General features: G+C 39.8%; 1 protein-coding gene across 8 annotated transcripts in view; it reads right to left on the bottom strand.

Annotated features, from left to right (window-relative positions):
* The window catches only part of SORBS2 (sorbin and SH3 domain containing 2), a 382,944-nt gene that overhangs the window by 63,299 nt on the left and 299,944 nt on the right, over positions 1–19,701 (bottom strand). For 6 of the 8 annotated variants that reach the window (XM_089669587.1, XM_089669588.1, XM_089669590.1 and 3 more), the window contains exons 13-15: positions 15,615–15,798; positions 12,684–12,798; positions 2,843–2,926 (exon numbers count right to left, since the gene is read on the bottom strand). In XM_089669587.1, the coding sequence (XP_089525713.1) occupies positions 2,843–2,926; positions 12,684–12,798; positions 15,615–15,798 (383 nt within the window). The remainder of the gene's footprint in view (positions 1–2,842; positions 2,927–12,683; positions 12,799–15,614; positions 15,799–19,701) is intronic. The other 2 variants (XM_089669591.1, XM_089669595.1) reach the window with 1 other exon arrangement.

Below are 19,701 nucleotides of genomic sequence, written 5' to 3'. Positions count from 1 at the left end.
TGTCAGTGGGGAGAATAGTGCCCTATTGTTGGTGTCAGTGGAAGGAATAGTGTGCCATTTTTGGTGTTAGTAGGTGGAATAGAGCCCTGTTATTTGTGTCAGTGTGACATCAACATGCCCCACTGTTGATGTCAGTGAAAGGCATGGTGCCTCATTGTTGGTGTCAGTGGGAGAAATAGAGACTTGTGTCTGTGAGAATACTATTGCCCCAGGGGCCGGATAAAGGTAAGCAAAGGGCTGTATCTGGCCCTTGGGCTGCAGTTTGGAGACCGCTGCTCTAGAGCGTACATAGGAATGGGCAGTGATCATATTTTTTACATTTACTTTATTTAAAAATGCTCAGTGATAGTTCTGTAAGGGAGTACATAATTCTATAAAGCAACATAAATGATTACTCTAAAAACCAAGATGTGCTGTATCTCAGCCAAACTCTGCCTATCTGGCTGTAAGATGGTCCATATGAACCAAAGCCCAAAACAAAATATAGTGTTCGTCAATGTTTATATATCAAGAATATGATTACTAGAGAAAAGCACAAGAATTATCAATTAGATTAATGAGGTAAGAGCAGGAGTTGTCTGTGTAAAAGAAACACTCACTATTACTGGGCTTGTGCCCATTCAGCGCAGAAACAGGGAACCATGCAAAGCGGAATCTTGCTGTTCCTGACAGCTTCTGTCACATTCTTTTTTCTATATAAAGCTAAGTTTTCTTTTCCAGGTAGTATGCCTAATCATATAGACCAGGGGTGGGCAACTGTGGCCCTCCAGCTGTTGTAGAACTACAAGTCCCATGAGGCATTGCAAAACTGACAGTTACAAACATGACTCCCAAAGGCAGATGCATGATGGGACTTGTAGTTCACCAACAGCTGGAGGGCCACAGTTGCCCACCCCTGATATAGACAACAAAAACAGAATGAAAGGCTGTGTTCAATGAGACCTCACAGAACGTCTACAAGAGCACCTGTCTAGTCACATACACAAAGGGCGGGATTTACTAAAAACGGGGGCACTCAGAATCTGATGCAGCTGTGCATAGTAGCCAATCAGCTTATCACTTCAGTTTATTCAATTAGGCTTTGACCCGGAAGCTGATTGGTTTCTATGCAGAGCTGCACCAGATTTTGCACGCTCTAATTTTTGCAAATCTCCCCCAAACAGTAACTACTTTCTAACTTTGGCTAATGTTTAGGGTGGATGTGTGTTTAATGATATTGTAGGCAGCTGTATTCCACACCTTCAGCTACAGCCCTGGCAATGAGTTTTCAGAAAAAAAGATCCTCTGCTTGGTTTTGCTTCCACATTTCATCAAAAAGCTACAATAAAATACTGTATTTCACTTTGAGCACATGCCTCTAAAATTGAGTATTTCTGTACTGAAATCAGTGGCGTCTTTAATCCTGGACACCAGGGGCACATGCCCAGAAACTCTTTCACCGTGCCCTGGGCAGCAAACATTGCATGTGGTATTTTGTTCTGCTGCCAGTGATTCAATCATATCCTGCCCAGGTCTTCCTATGATGTCAGTGGGACGTTGGATCACTAATATAGTTACTCCAAGCTGCAACTGCCCAGCACTTATCACCAGTAAAATGATCCTTCTACCTCTTTAGCTGATATGTGACATATGTAGGAACTCACAGCTAGTCTCAACCTCACAATAGAATGCACCCAATTACAAATCTACAGATGATCTATTCAAGTTTTAGGTTACTCAGAGAGTTTACATATTTATATGAAAGTAGGACATGTTCTAGAAATCTTCTGTGGTAGTCGTGGGGTGGGGGGTCAGTCTATACCATAGAAAGCAGGGGCGACTGACCATTTGTAAAATCGGGCACTGCCCGTGGTCCCAGGGTCAGTAGGGGGCCCCATGAGATGCCCCTGGTACCTTTTTCATAGGCTTTTTTGAGTTTGGGCAAGGACACAGGGGCCCCATGATCCCCGGGGGCCCCATGAGTTGTCAGTCCGCCCCTAATAGAAAGAGACTTGGAGGGGGTGCAGGTTACTGAATATATGTGATCCCACCCCTTAAATGCACCCTTAGATATCTGTGAATGTGTGTTTAATGCTTGGTGTGGCAATATTTTACTTTCCCATGGTGTCCCAGGTGAATTAAAACTTTAACAAGAGTCTTAATAGAAACCACAGTTCTAATTCTGGTCTGCCACATCATGTACACGCCAGTGGGATGGGGATCATTTTGTTGCTTGCTATGCGGAAAATGAGGTGAAGAGCCCTCCTTCTTACTACCTGGAGAGGTGTTGGTTATTGCATATTAAGAATAAACCTTCACTAATCTTTAGCAGTTAAAAATAAAGAAGCCCTAAATCAACATAAGCTTGTAGATTCATTTTATTTCATTAATAACAAAAATCAGCTGGATAGAGAATTCTGATTTATTTGGGTTTGTAGGAAAAGCTATCTTCCTTTTATACTGGATAAACACACTGGCCACACAGGATGCTTATGATTAAATGCTACAGGTCTGCAGTTGTTACTACGACTTCCAATGAGCATTTTTCAACTTGTGTGTCAGTGTGGGGAAATGGCTGGACAGGATACAGCATGCAGACATAAGGGACAAACTTGATTGTCAGTCCCTAACTTACTGGTAGTCCAAGGAGATCAACAATTTCCTTAAACATAAATCATGCTACAAGGTCATGTTACCTTCATCCAATAAACTGTTAAGGCTGATGCTTACTTATATCTCCAAATAGGTGCACAGCATATGTTAATCCACGATGGTGCATAAGTGGGAGTTAATGAACCATAAGCTTCAAAGGATTAGATTTTCCTACCAGCTATTGTAAGCATTAGTATCTAACCTCACTTACCGGATGTCCAAACTCCAGCTCTGAAAAGAATTTATACCATGGCTCATTTTCTAAATCTATCTCATCAGGATTTATACGACCGTTCTGGAGTAGGAAGCAAGGAGGGGGGAAGGAAAAGGTACTCAAAAATTGCATTTGCTAAACTTAACAGCATTCCAGCAGGAAACACAGTAGCACATTACCATGACAAGGGGCTAGAGAGCACAAGATGTTTATTATATAATAGGTTTCTCAAGAGTTCTAGGGTTTCTCAAATTCCACAGATTTCCTATTATTTTACTGGACCCATCTCATTCCTTCATGTTCTGCCATGACAAGACCTGACAAGTAGTGTGGGTCATCAGTATTCCAATGTTTACAGTATTCACATTCCAGGATATTTTTCACACATCAGTCACAATTACTTAGGTGAGAATAGCAGTGCTGGGTTACTGCTGGGCCTAACCAGATGTTGCCTACCTGATAATACTGTGCATTGACTTATCTTCTAGATTTATGTTTCAGTATTAAGAGTCCAAAGAAGCTGCTCATATATATATTTATATAATTTAACATCACCCCCCACCAATCTAAACTTTATGCTTTCCTCAATCTCTGTGCACAGTGTTCATCTGCCAGTTTACTATTTTACAGCTATGTCTTCCAAACCCCTTCTCTGTCATTCCTCTGTTTGACTGCAGAGAACTTGTCCACAACACATAAATTACACTTAGTAAATTAAATTACAAAAATGTTCTTACAATTATTTGTTAATGTTCTAGTAGCAGACCCCAAACTTTAGAGGCGCTCGATCATTTTGATGAAGTTACTCACAAAGCGCTTCTCAAGTTTGGAACAAATAATTGTAAAAACATCTTTATAACTCAGGTAGTTTACTGACTATAATTTATTGAGATAAGAACACTACATATGAGGTATCATCCTTTACGTTCTTCATTAAGACATATTATAAAATATTGTAGCACAGCATCCATTTTTTCATATCCCCTACAGTCTCCCACGTGATACATTTTGTGGCTGGCATATGATATCACATGTAAGTAACCTGGAGTTCTATGGATGATTATGATGTTTTCTTATATTCTATATTTAAATAGTATATTAGTATAGTAGTATATAAATAGTAATGTGACATGTTTGCTTAACATACTGTATGTGTCTGTTATTTACCTCTAAATGGTTCCTTCTGGGATGACTTCTAATGAAGCAGTTGATTAATATCTATGAAACGTGTCAAAAATCTACAACCACCTATCTGCAGAGTATTATATCTATCTTGATATAGTAGCATTTATATCCTGATGCTGTAGATGTCTCTTAGATTGCTTTATTGTCTCCCGTTATATTGTAAAGCGCTGAGCAAACTGTTGGAGCTATATAAATCCTGTATAATAATAATAATGTAGCAGTGGTCGGGAAAGGGTAGTTCAAACCCTGGAGGGATCACAATATATGCAGTTGTATATGTGTCTACTTGCGATATCTGTATTTTTAAAATATGTTTTGTTGTCTTTTAAGTCATTATTACGATTTTTTTATCAATATTTATTCTTTATCAATTTTCACAACTTTAAAGCCCCCTACATATACACCAATCAGCCATAATTTATGACCACTGACAGGTAAAGCAAAAAACACTGATTATCCTGTTACAATGGAATCTCAAAGTGGGCGGAATATATTAGGCAGCAAATGAACATGTTATCCCTGAAGTTGGTGTGTTGTAAGCAGAAAAAAATGGGCAAAGATTTGAGCAACTTTGACAAGAGCAAAATGTTAATGGCTAGACAACTGGGTCTGAACAACTCCAAAACCACAGCTCTTGTGGGATGTTGCCAGTCTGCAGTGGTCAGCACCTACCGAAATGGTCCAAAGAAGAAAAACTACTGAACCAGCAACAAGATCATGGGTGGTTAAGGCTGATTGATGCTCGAGGGAAACAAAGGCTGGCCTGTGTATTCCAATCCAATAGAAGAGCTACTGTAGTTCAAATTGCTGAAAAAGTTAATGCTGCTTACAAAGAAAAGGTGTCCGAACACACAGCGCATCGCAGTTTGTTGTGTACAGTGTTGCGTAGCCTCAGACTGGTCAAGGTACCCATGCTGACCCATGTCCATAGCCAAAAGCACCTACAATGGGCAAGTGAGCATCACTACTGAACCAAGGAGCAATGGAAGAAGGTGACCTGTCCTGATTACTCACTTTTTCTTTTACATCATGTGGATGACCGGATGTAAGTGCATCACTTACCTGGAGAAGAGATGGCACCAGGATGCCACCTACCTAAACAAAATTAAGTACACCCCTTCAGGAAAAAGGTATTTCTCAATGACAGTGGCCTCTTTCAGCAGGATAATGTGCCCTGCCACACTGCAAAAATGGTCAAACAAATAGTTTGAGGAACACAACAAGTTTGAGGTGTTGAGTTTCCCATCAAATTCTCAAGATTTCAATCCAATTGAGCATCTGTGGGAAGTGCTAGAAAAGCATGAAGGCCCCACCTTACAAATTACAGTACCTAAACGATCTGCTACTGATGGCTTGGTACAAGATACTACAGCATACCTTCAGAGGTCTAGGGATGTCCATATTTTAACAGATCAGGGCTGTTTTGGCAGAAAAAGGGGCTCTTTTGGTGGCAAAAGAGAACCTACTCCATAATAGGTGGGTGGTCATAAAGTTATGGCTGATTGGCATATGTTTTTGTTATTTACTAAGTGACATATCAGCATAGATGTCACTTCACTTCCTCAAACTAAATCTTTCCAAAACGGAGCTCATACTATTCCCTTCAGCCTGTGCCCCTTTCTCCATCAAGATCAATAACACAACCATCAGTCCCTCCCCTCATGCCAGGGTACTGGGTGTAATCCTAGACTTCCATCTGTCCTTTCAGCCCCAAATCCAATCACTGTCCAAATCTTGCAGACTTTAACTCCACAACATCTCCAAGATACGCCCGTTCTTAACCTCTGAAACCACTAAGCAACTTATTCACTCCCTTGTTATCTCTTACATTGACTATTGTAACTCCCTCCTCATTGGCCTACCTAATCACAGACTATTCCCTCTTCAGTCTATCATGAATGTTGCTGCCAGACTCATCCACCTTACTAACCGTTCCATATCTGCCACTCCTCTCTGCCAATCCATCCACTGGCTTCCCATTGCCCACCGAATAAAATTCAAAACATTAACAATAACATATAAAGCCATTGATAACTCTGCCCGAAATTACATCACCAATCTTGTCTCCAAATATCACCCAAACTGTACTCTCCACTCCTCCCCACAACCTCCTGCTCTCTAGCTCCCTCGTCGCCTCCTCCCATGCTCATTTCCAGGACTTTTCCAGAGCCTCCCCGATCCTCTGGAACTCTCTACCCCAATCTATCAGACTGTCGTCTACTCTGCCCACTTTTAGGCGATCTCTGAAACTCTATCTCTTCAGGGAAGCCTATCCAGCCTTCAGCTAATGACGGAATCTTCTATTCCTCCTATCAGTTCATCCCCCACAGTTATTACTTTTTGTACCACCAGCCACTCCCTCTTAGATTGTAAGCTCCAAGAAGCAGGGCCCTCCTAACCCTCTTGTATGGAACTGTATTGTTGCTGTATTGTCTCCCTTTATATTGTAAAGCACAGAGCAAACTATTGGCGCTATATAAATCCTGTATAATAATAATATAATACGTTTATTTGATTACGCAGTTAAACAGTATTAAACAAACATTATAGTTTGTCTGTTTTTCCAGTTCTAAACCCTCCTAATTCAAAGGATCACTGTTGTGGGGCAAGAAGATCATTTTCTTAAATATCTGTGCAGACAGAACACATGGCAGGGATTATTTTAAGAAAGCATCATACAAAATAAGATGGAGCAACATAAAACTAAGATTAGACTAGTTTTGTGCTATGGTAGAAGCTGGAAAAAGAGTCCTTTCTAGGATGGTATAATAAAAAACAAAAACAAAAATAAAAATAAAAAAGATTTCCCCCTGCAAGTTAAAGGCATATTGTGCTAGTAGCACATTATGAAAGACTTACCTTGACACAAACCACTGCAGAGGCTTCCAACTTCACCTGGTCTTCCTTCTGGGTTCCCCGGCTGTGGCTGCTTGAATGGCGGAGCCACAATGATGTCACTCCCACGCATGTGAGCAGGGAGTCACGGCTACAGCACAGGGATCTGCATAAACGGTACGGGTATGCCGTTCCTTCAGAGCGCAGGTGTCTGTAATGTCACTGGCTGCTGCTCACTAGAATATCTCCTAAACAGTACACGTTTTCCTTTTACCTACAGGTGAGCTTTGTTTTAAGCTTACCTGTAGGTAAAAATACAAAACTGAGTTAAATACCACTTACAAAAAAAACTGACACTGGCTGTTTTCTTGCCTGAAGGTAGATTCAGACTTATCTAAATCTCCTACATACCCAGACCACAAAAATAACACCATGGTTTTCCAGGTTTCTGGTTTCTAAATTCTTGGCTCAGAAAATTACATTATTGGCTGTGATAAATTGTCAACACATTTTTGAAGAAAACAAGATTTATAAATGTGACATCTAGAAAATACTGTATGATAAAATCTCATCACATAGGTCCATGACTTGGCAGAAAAAAGCTAAAAGCTAGAAGGTTTGCAGAAGATGGATTTGAAGGACAAATTAAAAATGTGCCCTCGGTGAAAGGGCTGGTTCACGTGCAGTTGTTATCTCCCGTCTTCCACCTCTGTCATGTTTACTTTTAAAAAGGAAGAGACATCCATAACTGATACTTGATTGACACTGCAACATATTTGATTAATTATGCCCCCTGCTCTTCACTAATTGCAGACTGCAATAGGTATTGGGCTCCAAGGAGATTGCAAAAATCATGTATCTGTACTAAGCTGCTGAATTCTGAAATAATGACATACTACGGCTTTTCAGGGCAAGTAAGCCTTCAGCAGCACAGTACCAACGTATATTTGGTTCTGTGGGACAAGTCTCTTCTCCCACGCTGTTTACCTCTACATAGGAGCAGCTGAATCTCTTGGGAAATCTCTGGAATACATTCCATGATTGATGTCCTGTCACTTGTTTCACATTTAGTTTTTATATACTGTTAGATTAAACAGAGATAGAGTATTTATGCGAGGACTACAGCAAAATTTGGTTGGCAACATGCCTAGGTTATTCCTGTCTTATAAAAACAAGCCACACCCGCCAGACTAGTCTGTGAGCTTACTGTACCTTTAATTATGAATTTTCCCACATCAACTGGAATCATCCTGGAAATCTTATTATCACTTTTTTAAAAAAAAAGCCATTTGTAGAATTAAAGTGGAATTTTCATGCACTGCTGCAAAAAGGACAACACTGCAGTCTGATTACAAGCTAAAATACAGCTAATGTCATATAACATATCAGAGTAACATAAGAAATCTATTTCTGGGGGTTTCAATATATGTGGAAGATTGCTTGTGACCATTAGGAAGCTTTACCCAACTATGAAAATTGTCATGTACAAAATAACATTTTTGTGGCCTTTTCATGACCATCATACAAACACATCCATCCATAAAAGCACAAACAAAAACAAAATCCTCAAGTAAGGGGACACTTGCCTTCTGGGATGTACTCACTCCTCACCTCAAACAAAGTAAGAAGACACTCCCAGCGGAGGTACTCTCAGAAAATGGCTTTACTCAGAACATAAAAAATTAAATAAAGTAATACCTCTGATCTCAGGGTATCAAATGAGTGTAAAGTATAGGAATGGATATAAAAGGAACTATAATAATGTAGCATGCACTTAAATTGTAAAACACGTATATTCTGTTGCTAGCCAGGTATGTTCTTAAAAGGCTTTTAAAAAAGCATCCAACTTCCTAGGACACTAGCAAAAAACTGAGCCTTGCCTGTTAAGGGTGGGGTTTACAGGAGCTGGCTTTCACTTTATGTTTGCCAATGTCCACCTTCTGAAGGCAGCTGCATTTAGCCCAAATAGTATAGGAATTACTGCTTTCCTGTGTTCCTCAAAGGACAATAAAGAAAGCCTGTTTTATGGTCTGGATAGGGACTAAACAAACTCAATTTATATTATTTAGAGATCCCCAGTTCCAAATCATCAAGTGTGGTTTTAGTGAAGTAACATACTTTGTTGTAGGACACCACTCATAGGAAACCAATTTATTTCAGTCTATTAAATTCACCAAAAATAAAATGTTGAACTATATATAAAACTACATATTATTACTTCTTTTTTGTTTTGCATGAAGTGTGACGGAGTTAGGACCTCTGTTCAAATTTGTTTTATTACAATCTGGGTCCTCGTTGGACAGATTTGTCCTTACACGGATAGTGAATACCAGGAGACGAATTGAAGGAAACATACAGCAATAGAAACACTATTTGTAGGATGTGTGCTCTATCAGATTATTCAAAGACAAACTAATAAATACAAACATACTATGGACTTGTCTTAGTGAAAACATTGAAATGTGCATGATGCAAAGCTGCTATTGGCTTTCTATTTTTCATTCAGTATAAGACTGAAGAGCGGTAGCAGAAAATTGAGGTAGATCTAAGCCTAGTCACCAAAAATTCCATAATCTTTCATTTCAAAAGTTGTTTTCAGCCATTTGAAAGCAGCGTTCATTAAAATAATACCTGGTGATTACTACCTCAAAGGTCAGCTTTGGGCGCTTCCAGTCATTGGGTGACAACTGTCTCCAATTTGTGCTTCTGTATTGTCACCCTGTCGCAGCAGCGCCTAATATAGTCTACAAGTGCTCTGGAGAGGGGTACATGTAGACAGAAATTGGCCGAAAGAAAATCATCAACACAGATATGCTATGAGATAAAGATTAAAAAAGTGTTTTATTAACTAATAATTAAAGAAATGTTTATGATGCACAGTGATTTAGCAGTCTAAATGTCAGTCAGCTACAGTTTACATGCGCTTAAAGGCTGGATTAACACATTGCATGTAACTCATGTCGTGTGATAAATGCACTTGAGTTGGCATATGTTTATTTTTTTTTACGTTTTGCATCTCATTGATGTGTTTTTTTGTAGCAGGAGCCAAAATATATATTTTTTTCCTTTCTTAACATGTGTGGCAGCATACTGTAATGTGTTGTAATGTTTTGTAGTGAATTGTGATGCATTTAAATGCAGTATGTTTTATTTTTACAAAGCACACCCCAATGCTACATGATAGCGTGAACAGGATCTATAGGAAATAATGCAGTTTTGCTCGTCATTGCATTGGACCTGTGCTGAGCAATGTAAAACAGTAGATGTGTTATGAAGCAGCCATAAAGCTCCTCTCTTTAAATATGATATTGATAAATGAGACCACTGGGAAATCTATTTTTTCCTGCCTACAGGCATCACCAAAGAATTACAACACCAGACATTTTTCTGGGGAGAGCTCTGTGCCGAGTTGGTAGAACTGTGGTTGTATCATATTTTACCATTGGCTAGAAAAGTATATGCACAGTTCTAAATCTATAAAAAAAAGATTTTATTAGGGGACATTATGACATCTATTTTTTAACATTCATCTAAAAGTACAGGGTATCGTTTTATCTTTTATTTTACAGAAAGGCTGCAGTAAATAAGTCCTCACTTCTCCCACTTAGCTTTCATTCACATGAGGTCAAAATGTATTTATTGTCTATGTATTCTGACACCGCTGTTTCAGTTACATAGATACATAGTTAGTCTGGCTGAAAAAAGACAAAAGTCCATCCAGTTCAACCATATAAAAAAAAAAAAAAGTTAAAATCCTATACCCACAGTTGATCCAGAGGAAGGCAAAAAAACCCAGCAAAGTATGATCCAATTTGCTCCTGCAGGGGAAAAAATTCCTTCCTGATCCCCGAGAGGAAATTGGATATTCCCTGGATCAACTTTACCTATAAATGTTAGTATCCAGTTATATTCTGTGTATCTAAGAAACAATCCAGGCCTTTTTTGAAGCAATCCACTGAGATGGCCAGAACCATATAAAAATATATCATAGATTGTTCTCACTCCTATGTTAGTCAAGACCAAGGCTTCAAACTAGGCCAAGTGTGGATGGATTTGATGAGCTTAACAAAAAAAAAAAAGAATACGAACTATAGCACAAATACAATGAGCAGCACAGTGGCTAAATGGTTAGCACTGTTTGTTACCTGGCAGAACTAGGGTCGTCGGTTCAAATCCTAACCACGGCACTACTTGCCTGGAGTTTGCATGTTCTCCCTGTGTCTGCATGGGTTTCCTCCCACACTCTAAAGACATGCTGTCAGGTTAATTGGCTCCTGTCTAAATTGTATGAAAAAGTATGTACGGTATATGAGTTAGGGACCTTAGACTGTATGTTCCTTGAGGGTTAGGGACTGATGTGCACTGTGTAAATTGACGGCACTACATATGTACCTGTAATAATAATACAACCCCCCCTAATTTACCTTGACAATCCTGCATTCTTTTTAAAATAGCTTACAAATGTTACTTGTGAAGTAGAAATAAAATACTGCTCCAAACTCCCAATGCAGCTGGTCAGGTGACCAAATGCATAGGTAGTGGGTTACATGATTTTACTTGAAGGGGCTCAAGGACTGATCTTCCTATTTAGCTGAAAACAGAAGTGGTTATAGGATTGTTTGCCTGAGGAGCATGGAATGTTTTCTGCAGCACAAGTGAGGCATTTTAATCTTTTTATTTGACCAAATAACCAGAAGACAGGGTGGTCAGGATAGAAAGATGTGTTTTCAGTATAGGTCATCCTTTAAACATATGATAAAGATGTGCCCTGTCACCCCAGAATAATCTGTGTTAGAGGACCAGTCAAATAAAGGGATTCCTGCAGCTAAGAGTGCATCCTTGAAAATACATGCATTGCACAGTAGGTGGGGGGTATATATCACTATACACATCTGTAGTCTTTTAGAAACTGAGAGGGAAAGGAAAAGTCAGTCTTTCATCATACAATGCTGGGAACTCTGTAAGAGGAAGGGAAAATAGGAGTGATTGGCCTCCATATTCTTTAACAAACACACCAAGAGCTGTGTCTCCAGCAGAGAGCCAATACACAGCAGTACATTTTTAGTGAACGTATACAAGTAATGTTTTCTTTAAGGCAGTAAGATAAACCAGTTGTGGCGTCTACCTCCCATATTGTGTACGGAAGGAGATGTGCTGACCATCGGGAGCAATGAACCCCTCATGCGCTGTTTGACCATTTACAAACAGTCATGGTCAATATTGTCTGGTAAAAAGCTGGAGCATGGTTTCTGGTTTGGGAGCACTGTTCAGTTTCACTGCACATATAGATATTGTGAAGACATATTTTTCCATGTGGTGTGTGGAAAAGATTAACCCTTCATGTGTTTTTTGACTGTGTACAAGCAGCAACGGTCAACAAATTTGGTAAGAAGCTGGTGTATGACTTTATATTTGGGTGCACTATTCTGTGTTATTGCACATTTGTGAATGTGACTTTCAAGATTGGACTAACACATAGTTTTAGGTCATATGGCTTTTATATGGACTGAACTGGGACACAAATGACTATAAACTAAATTTTATTTAACCGTTTGTGATTTTTGCACTGTTTGATTTGGTTTATTTTGTGAAGATTTACACAGCACTGCACATTTCTCTTGTACAATTATTGCAAGTTTGGTATCACAACTTTATTGTGCTGGCAGCTTACCTATGCTCATTACAGTAATTTTTTTTTTTTTTCGTTTTTCAAAGGTTACATTGGATTGCTATTACCACCACTTTTCTTCAGCTTTCTACTCTTCCACAAAATATTACAAATCTTCCCCACTCATCAGCTCATATGATGTGCTCTTACCGGTCTTTCATGTTCAAGGATGGAGGACTTTCCAGGCTCATACTCAAATATGCTCCTGGGTTCAGATCGAAACTTGCGTGTATCAACCTTTCTATCTGGTGGTTCCCATTCATTCCTTACAGAAGAAAAAAAGAGACACATGACTAAAATATTATTCATGGACAGGGCACTATACTGTATATTTAAAAATGTTTTAAAAAATTCTCAATAAAAAATCTATTGAAAGTGAATCATTATAAGTATCATTACATCAGGTAATTAGACTCTGAGTTCCTCAAAATATATTAACACATGGGAAATCTCACCTAACACAGTTCCAGGATTATACTTAAAGCAAAGAAAACAGAACTTTTTACAAAGCACCCAGCCCCCAGAGCTTACAGTCCAAGTCCCTGCCAAAGTCATAGACATACAGACACGTTACATCCAGTTCAAAAGGAAGCTAATAGGAATGTGTGGGAGAACTCATACAAATGTGCAGAGAATATAGGAACCCTGAACCCCCAAACTTCAAGGCCAGTATGGTCTTGCTATGCTGTCCCATGTAAGGCAACCTGCTGGCACAATGTGATTGCGTTGCTGCGCAACGAGAAACGTTTTCCTCTGCATTTTCTGAATTCCACTTGGTCTTACTGTTTTGTGATATTTTGTGGACTAAAGTTTACAAAGGGATCGCAGATGCAGAGAAACCCTAGTGTTTGTACAAAAGGTCCAAAGCAAATATAGAACTCCCTTCAGAAATTGTAAATTGTTTCCTATTATTATCATTATACAGGATTTATATAGCGCCAACTGTTTGCGCAGTGATTTTCAAAATGAAGGTAGACATAACAGTTACAATACAATTTGGTACAAGAGGAAACAGTGGGCCTTGCTCGTTAGCGCTTACAATCTAAGAATTAATTAGAACTTTGAAAAATGTACTGTATCTCCAACTTATACATTCTGTTATTGCTAATACTTCAAGTCAAAGCTACTGTATATTACAATCTGCAGGAACCCTAGAAATATATTTCTAAATAAATTAGAAAAAATATAATCACTACCTTTATCTACTGCTTAGAACACTACGCTGCAAAGAGGTGGTGATCAATTTGAGCAGCAAATACTGTGATCTGCCATCTGCCTCTCTTTACATAGTGCCAGAATTTTGAAACCAAACGATTGGTCTCTTTTTCATCTGCAGAAAGTAGGTAGGTGCCATGTAGCATGGTACCAAGGGACAACAGGTCTTCTATAACTGCTAAATCTACAAAAGTCTTCACAGGCAATGCAGAGTTAGGACAGGCAAGGACCACAATCCACCATAACCTCTATCAGGTCACAAAGTTATTATACATTTTAGTTTTGTGCAGTACTATTGCTAAAACAAGAGAGGCAGTTTAGAGCTTAGAGTTTGATTGGTGACAGAGGGTGTAGTAAATAAGAATTCCAATTCCAAAGCTATTACAGATTTCCATATAACAGGGTCCTTTATTCATATTTAGCAATTATTTTGTTTTTGTTTTTTAGTGCATATCGTACAAAATATTTATGTTGAGATATGTATGGAATGTGAGGGGTGCCATTCCAGACATAGCCTTAGGCATCATTACATGTCTGAATGCCCCTATCCTTGCTCATGTTAACATTTTAGGATGGTTCCTGCATACTGGTGGTCTCATCATCTTTTTATTACCTAAGCCAAATATAACAAATACTTGTTGCTGGAATGTTATTTTAATGGAAGCCCTAGATCATGAGGCTACGGCAAGGTACTGCAACCTGGAGGCATTCAGCTGTGTGCTCAATCTACACAATCTTAAAATTGTATTATTTATTAAAATCTCCCTGTAAACAATAGTATAGGTTGAGCTTTCTAAAAGTAAGTAGGTGACCCTAACCTTCTTAAAGTGTATGTAAAGCAAAATGTTTTGTTTTTTTCGAATAAAGTATGGAAGGGTTATATCTACTGTCAAGTTCTTGTTGCTGTCTATGCTCCCATTGCTAGTGACCATTGCCAGGGCAACATTATGTGGTGGGGAAATCAGATTTTTACAGGGAGGGTAAATCTTCCAGTGATGATACCTGGTGACAGCTGTCTAAAAGGAGAATTCCCCTGATTTTGTATTCATTTTCTATAATTTCATGAGCTGTCTCTAGAAGTAAAGGAAAATATACCAATAGGACATAGCAAAAAAAAAAAAAACAGGTTTTAACTTTTCCCCACTTTATCCAAAACGAAAAAATGTTTTAGCTATACATATACATTATGCTGCACTGAGCTTCGCATTTGAACGAGGTTCACATCTCCCCTAAATTAAATTGGAAAAAAAATATCTGTGGAAAAAGGTAGAAAATATGCTTACCATACCCCAGGCTTCCACAATGGAGATTAACCCAGGTTTCTGCACTGGATAGGGCATCAGGATCCTTGGAAATCTCACAAATCCCAAATCTCACAAAAAGTTGTTCCTGCACTGCGCTGAAGTGTCTTCTTGCAATATTCGAGATTGTTATTATTCTCAGGATCTTGTTGAAAGGATCATGATTTAACTATTGCCACTGCGGGCTTAAGCTAGGGGTAAGTCATAGAATATTTGATATATATTTCTAAATTTGTTTTCCACTTTAATGCAGTGATTTCAAATGGTGATGGTTTGGAGGATAATATTGGTTTTGGCAATGCCATGATAGTAGCTTGTTTTCTGTGAGGGCACAATACATAACATATGAGCAACATGATATTTTACTTAACCTGTCAATGTGTCAGTCAAGGTGACTGTGGCTACTAACATGGCCTAGTATTGTTTATTGGATGTTTTATAGGCCTTCGCGTTGAGCATTCTGTATGATAGAATAGGCATTTATTTAAAGAATATGTATAATGACCATGAGACATCTGGTTATCATAAAGAGAATAGTACACAAGTGAAATTTCACATTACTTACTTCTCAGGAGAGGCCAGCTCCCGAGGACGGAGAGGCACAGCCGGAGGAGGCACAGGTATAGGTGGAGGAGGCAGCGGTGATGACAATCTCAATACATCAGTGCCATTGTCTGAGATACTTTTCGAGAGAGGACGGTATGTCTGTGTCTTTGCTGCAGGATGTGAATAGGCAGGAATGTAGTTTTCTGTTGTCAAAAATACATTTAAATCATTAACTGAGAAAATATATTTTTCAAATAAAGCTGGTCAAATACATTTTCAAAATACAGATGAACTGCATTAATGTACAGAAGAACTAAAAGAAAAACTTTTATTTTTTTCATTTTGGAGAGAGTAAGGGAGGGTTATACCCCCTGCCCATCTGTGCCCCATTAGAGAGATTTTTCTTCATTTTATGTCTCACAGACAAAACAGGTAAGAGGAAATCCCTCCAAAGTAAGGGAATACCAGGTTGTCACCAAAACTAGTGTTTCCGTTGGAAGATTTTCCCTCTATTACTGTCCTGAGGACAACTGAAATTTTGGGATTTTCTTTTACTTTCACTCTTGGTGGTAATAATAAAAAGGACAAATAGAGAAGGTGAATTTCCATAATGGGGGCACAGATAGCCATAACAACTGACAGGTGTTCTAAGAACTGTCTGGTGTTCTAATCCTTACCCACTATATCCAAAACTAAACAAGAAGTTTAACCTTTACTTTAACTGATATTTGCTTTCAACAACTACCAAGAATATAGAGTATAACTAAATACTGCAAAACACCTCTCTACACCTCTTCTGTTTTTTTGTACCAATCTAAGCATTTTGTTTCTATCTAAGGATTTTTAATTTAATTTTTTTAATTAAAGGATAGGTTCACAGTTAAAAAATAATATTGTATTTTTTTGCAGTTAAAAAAATATGCATTTACTATTTTTTTCTTAGGAACCTGTGAAGCATTGCACCCCCGATCAGCAGATTGCGGGTTCAATGTCAGGCTCCAGCAGACTGTCAGTGTAGCTGGCTGCCCATACCTCCGATACAGGCAGGCAGTTACTTCAGTCCCTCGCAGTTCATAGAGAACTACAAGCCTTCAGCTACAAAGGATAATGGTACTTGTAGGTATTTATTCACAGAACTCTGTGAATGAATTACAAGGCCATGTGGGCAGAGCCCCTCCTGGCCACACTCTATTCAAATTGATACAGCGGGTGCGGGTAGAACATCCCTGGCCCGCTGTCATGCAGGGAGGTGAATGGGTAAGAGCTACAGGAATGGGAACATGTTACATGTTATACCCTACAAAACAGGTGGAATATGTAACATATTCCCAAAGGTGAACGTATTCTTTAACCACTAGCCTACAGGGCACTTACACCCCCTTCCTGCCCAGGCCAATTTCCAGCTTTAAGCGCTGTCACACTTTGAATGACAATTGCGCGGTCATGCAACATTGTACCCATATGACATTTTTATCATTTTTTTGAGACAGATAGTGCTTTCTTTTGGTCGTATTTAATCACCTCTGGGATTTTTATTTTTTCTTAAACAAACCAAAAACCACTGAAAATTAATGAGGCTAACGAGTGATGGGCACTGATAGGTGGCACTGATGGGCACTGATGAGGAGGCACTGGTAGGTTTCACTGATGGGCATTGACAGGCATCACTGATGGGCAATGAAAGGCAGCACTGATACATGACACTGATACATGACACTGATATATGGCACTGATAGGCGGCACTGATAGGCAGCACTGACTGGGACTGTTAGGCGGCACTGACTGGCACTGTTAGGCGGCACTGACTGGCAATGATAGGCGGCACTGATAGGCTACACTGACTGGCACTGATATGTGGCGCTGATTGGCAGCACTGATAGGTGGCACTGATTGGCATTGATAGATGGCACTGACTGGCACTGATGGGTGACATTGAAAGGCAGCTCAGATGGGCACTGATATGTGGCATTGATGTGCACTGGTATGCACTGATATGTGGCATTGATGTGGCACTGATGGGCACTGGCACGTGGCACTGATGGGCACTGGCACGTGGCACTTCTGGGGCCACACTGATCATCAGGGCACTCTGATCATCAGTGCCCTGATGATCAGTGTACATGTCCCCTCTGCGGAAAGCCGATTACCGCTCTCCTCTCCTCTCGAGCTGTTAGCGTGACAGCTCGAGAGGAGAGAAATGCCGATAACCGACATTTCCGTGTTTACATGTGATCAGCTGTGATTGGACACAGCTGATCACATGACGGAGCCGATATCTTCGGCTCTTTCCGTGATCCGCTGTGTCTGAGGGACACAGCGGACTGGCGATCGCTGCACTGCACGCTCCCTGAGCCACGCATGCGCAGTGAGAATTATAGGACGTCATATGACGTCCTATCACAATGAGAGAACCCCCTTGCGCCCGTCATTGTACTATAGGGCGGGCGGAAGGTGGTTAAAGTGGTTATAAAGGCTCAAGGTTTATTACCTTCATGCATTCTATGCATTTTTTGTATTTATGTGAATATTATATTTCTAACTGCAGACAAAAAAAATGCTACCAGAAAAATATAAACACTTTCTATTGGGTACAATAAATACTACAACAGCTAACAGAACTACATAATAAATGAATACCATTTACAAATGATTCTAAGAGAAAATCAAGATTCTTCCCCATTAAACAAATCTATACCATTTGAAATACAAGGCTGCAATATTTTTAAAATACTAGTTGCCTGGCTGTGTCCATCTTCAATACTAGATCTGATGGCCTGCATACCTGCTCCAGGTCTGTGCCTCACAAATGATTAAAACCATTTTATCTGTATAATAGTCAGAAAAACTAGCATTTGTAGCAGGAAAGGTCCCCAATGGCAGCCTCTAAGTTCTCTCAGTTCTCCCAGTACTGATTCCCTTTAATATATAAAATAATATCTATAATATAAGGTATAATTCAGGTCAAGCAAAACCATTAACTCCAGGCAGGTATATAAGACCAAAATTTATATGTTACTTTAAAATCAATTTACAGGAGATATAAATCCTAACTGAATGGCATTTCGTTTTCTAAAGCACAGCGCAGCATAAACAGTTGCCTTTTTTTAACATAAAATGCTTGATTCACTTTTGTTGAATCTCAGGCTCCCCCAGCCTCTTTGCATCCACTTTTTATCATCATACCCACACTGTAGTGATTGCTGCATGGTATTTCTTAGGCTGCGTTTCGCCAATGGTGACAACAGCGAACCATGCCTGCATAATGTGGATTGAAGTGGTCACTTGTATTCAGTATCAGAAACTAATGTGATTGGGTGACAATGCAAGAGGCACACCTGTGAAACAGGGACACAGTACTGTCACCAAATAACAGGAAGTACCCAAACAAGCACCTCAATGGCACCATCACCAGGTATCAGTGGCAAAACTAGACATTCTTTCACCCGGGGCAAAGACTTAGTTCAGTGTCCCTTCCGAAGAGTATGGTGTCAGTAGAGCAGTGAATGGTGTCAGTAGTTTTTGGTTTTTATTATTTTTTGCAATTTTATAAAAAAATTTTAGGAGCCCTGTTGGGGGGCTTTGGTGAAATATTAGGGGTCTAAACAGACCCCCGATGTCTCACTTTTGGTGCTCAGTGGGAGGACAAGGAGGGCACTGATGCTCAATGAGGAAACAAGGGGGGCACTGGTTCTCAGTGGAGAGACATGGGGGGCACTGGTGCTCATTGGGTAAAAAAAAAGAGGGCACTGGTACTCCAGGGGAACAGAGGGGGCACTGGTGCTCAGTGGGGGGAAATGGGGATACCGGTGCACTGTGGAAGGACAAAAGGAGGCTCTGGTGCCCAGTTGCGGGAGATGGGAGGTCCTGGTGCTCAGTGAGGGCAGATTGGGGGCACTGCCAGTCAGTGGGGAAGGGGCACTGGTGCTCAGTGGGTGGAGACATGGATCATGGTACTTAGTGGGGCAAATTGGGGGGCACTGTTGCTCAATACCTGGCTGCTTGATCCATCTGCAATCCTGTAGAAGAATCATCCCCCTCTCGCTGTTCTTCTCTGCTGATCTTTCTCCAGACAGATGCAGTGAGAGGCCCTGGAGGAATGTCTGGGA

The sequence above is a fragment of the Staurois parvus genome, unplaced genomic scaffold (genome assembly GCF_062004578.1).
Source record: "Staurois parvus isolate SC_StPar_1 unplaced genomic scaffold, SC_StPar_1.0 ptg000080l, whole genome shotgun sequence".
In the NCBI taxonomy this organism is placed as follows: domain Eukaryota; kingdom Metazoa; phylum Chordata; class Amphibia; order Anura; family Ranidae; genus Staurois; species Staurois parvus.
The sequence above is the reverse complement of the archived record's forward strand: the minus strand, read 5'-3'. Positions and strand labels throughout refer to the sequence as shown.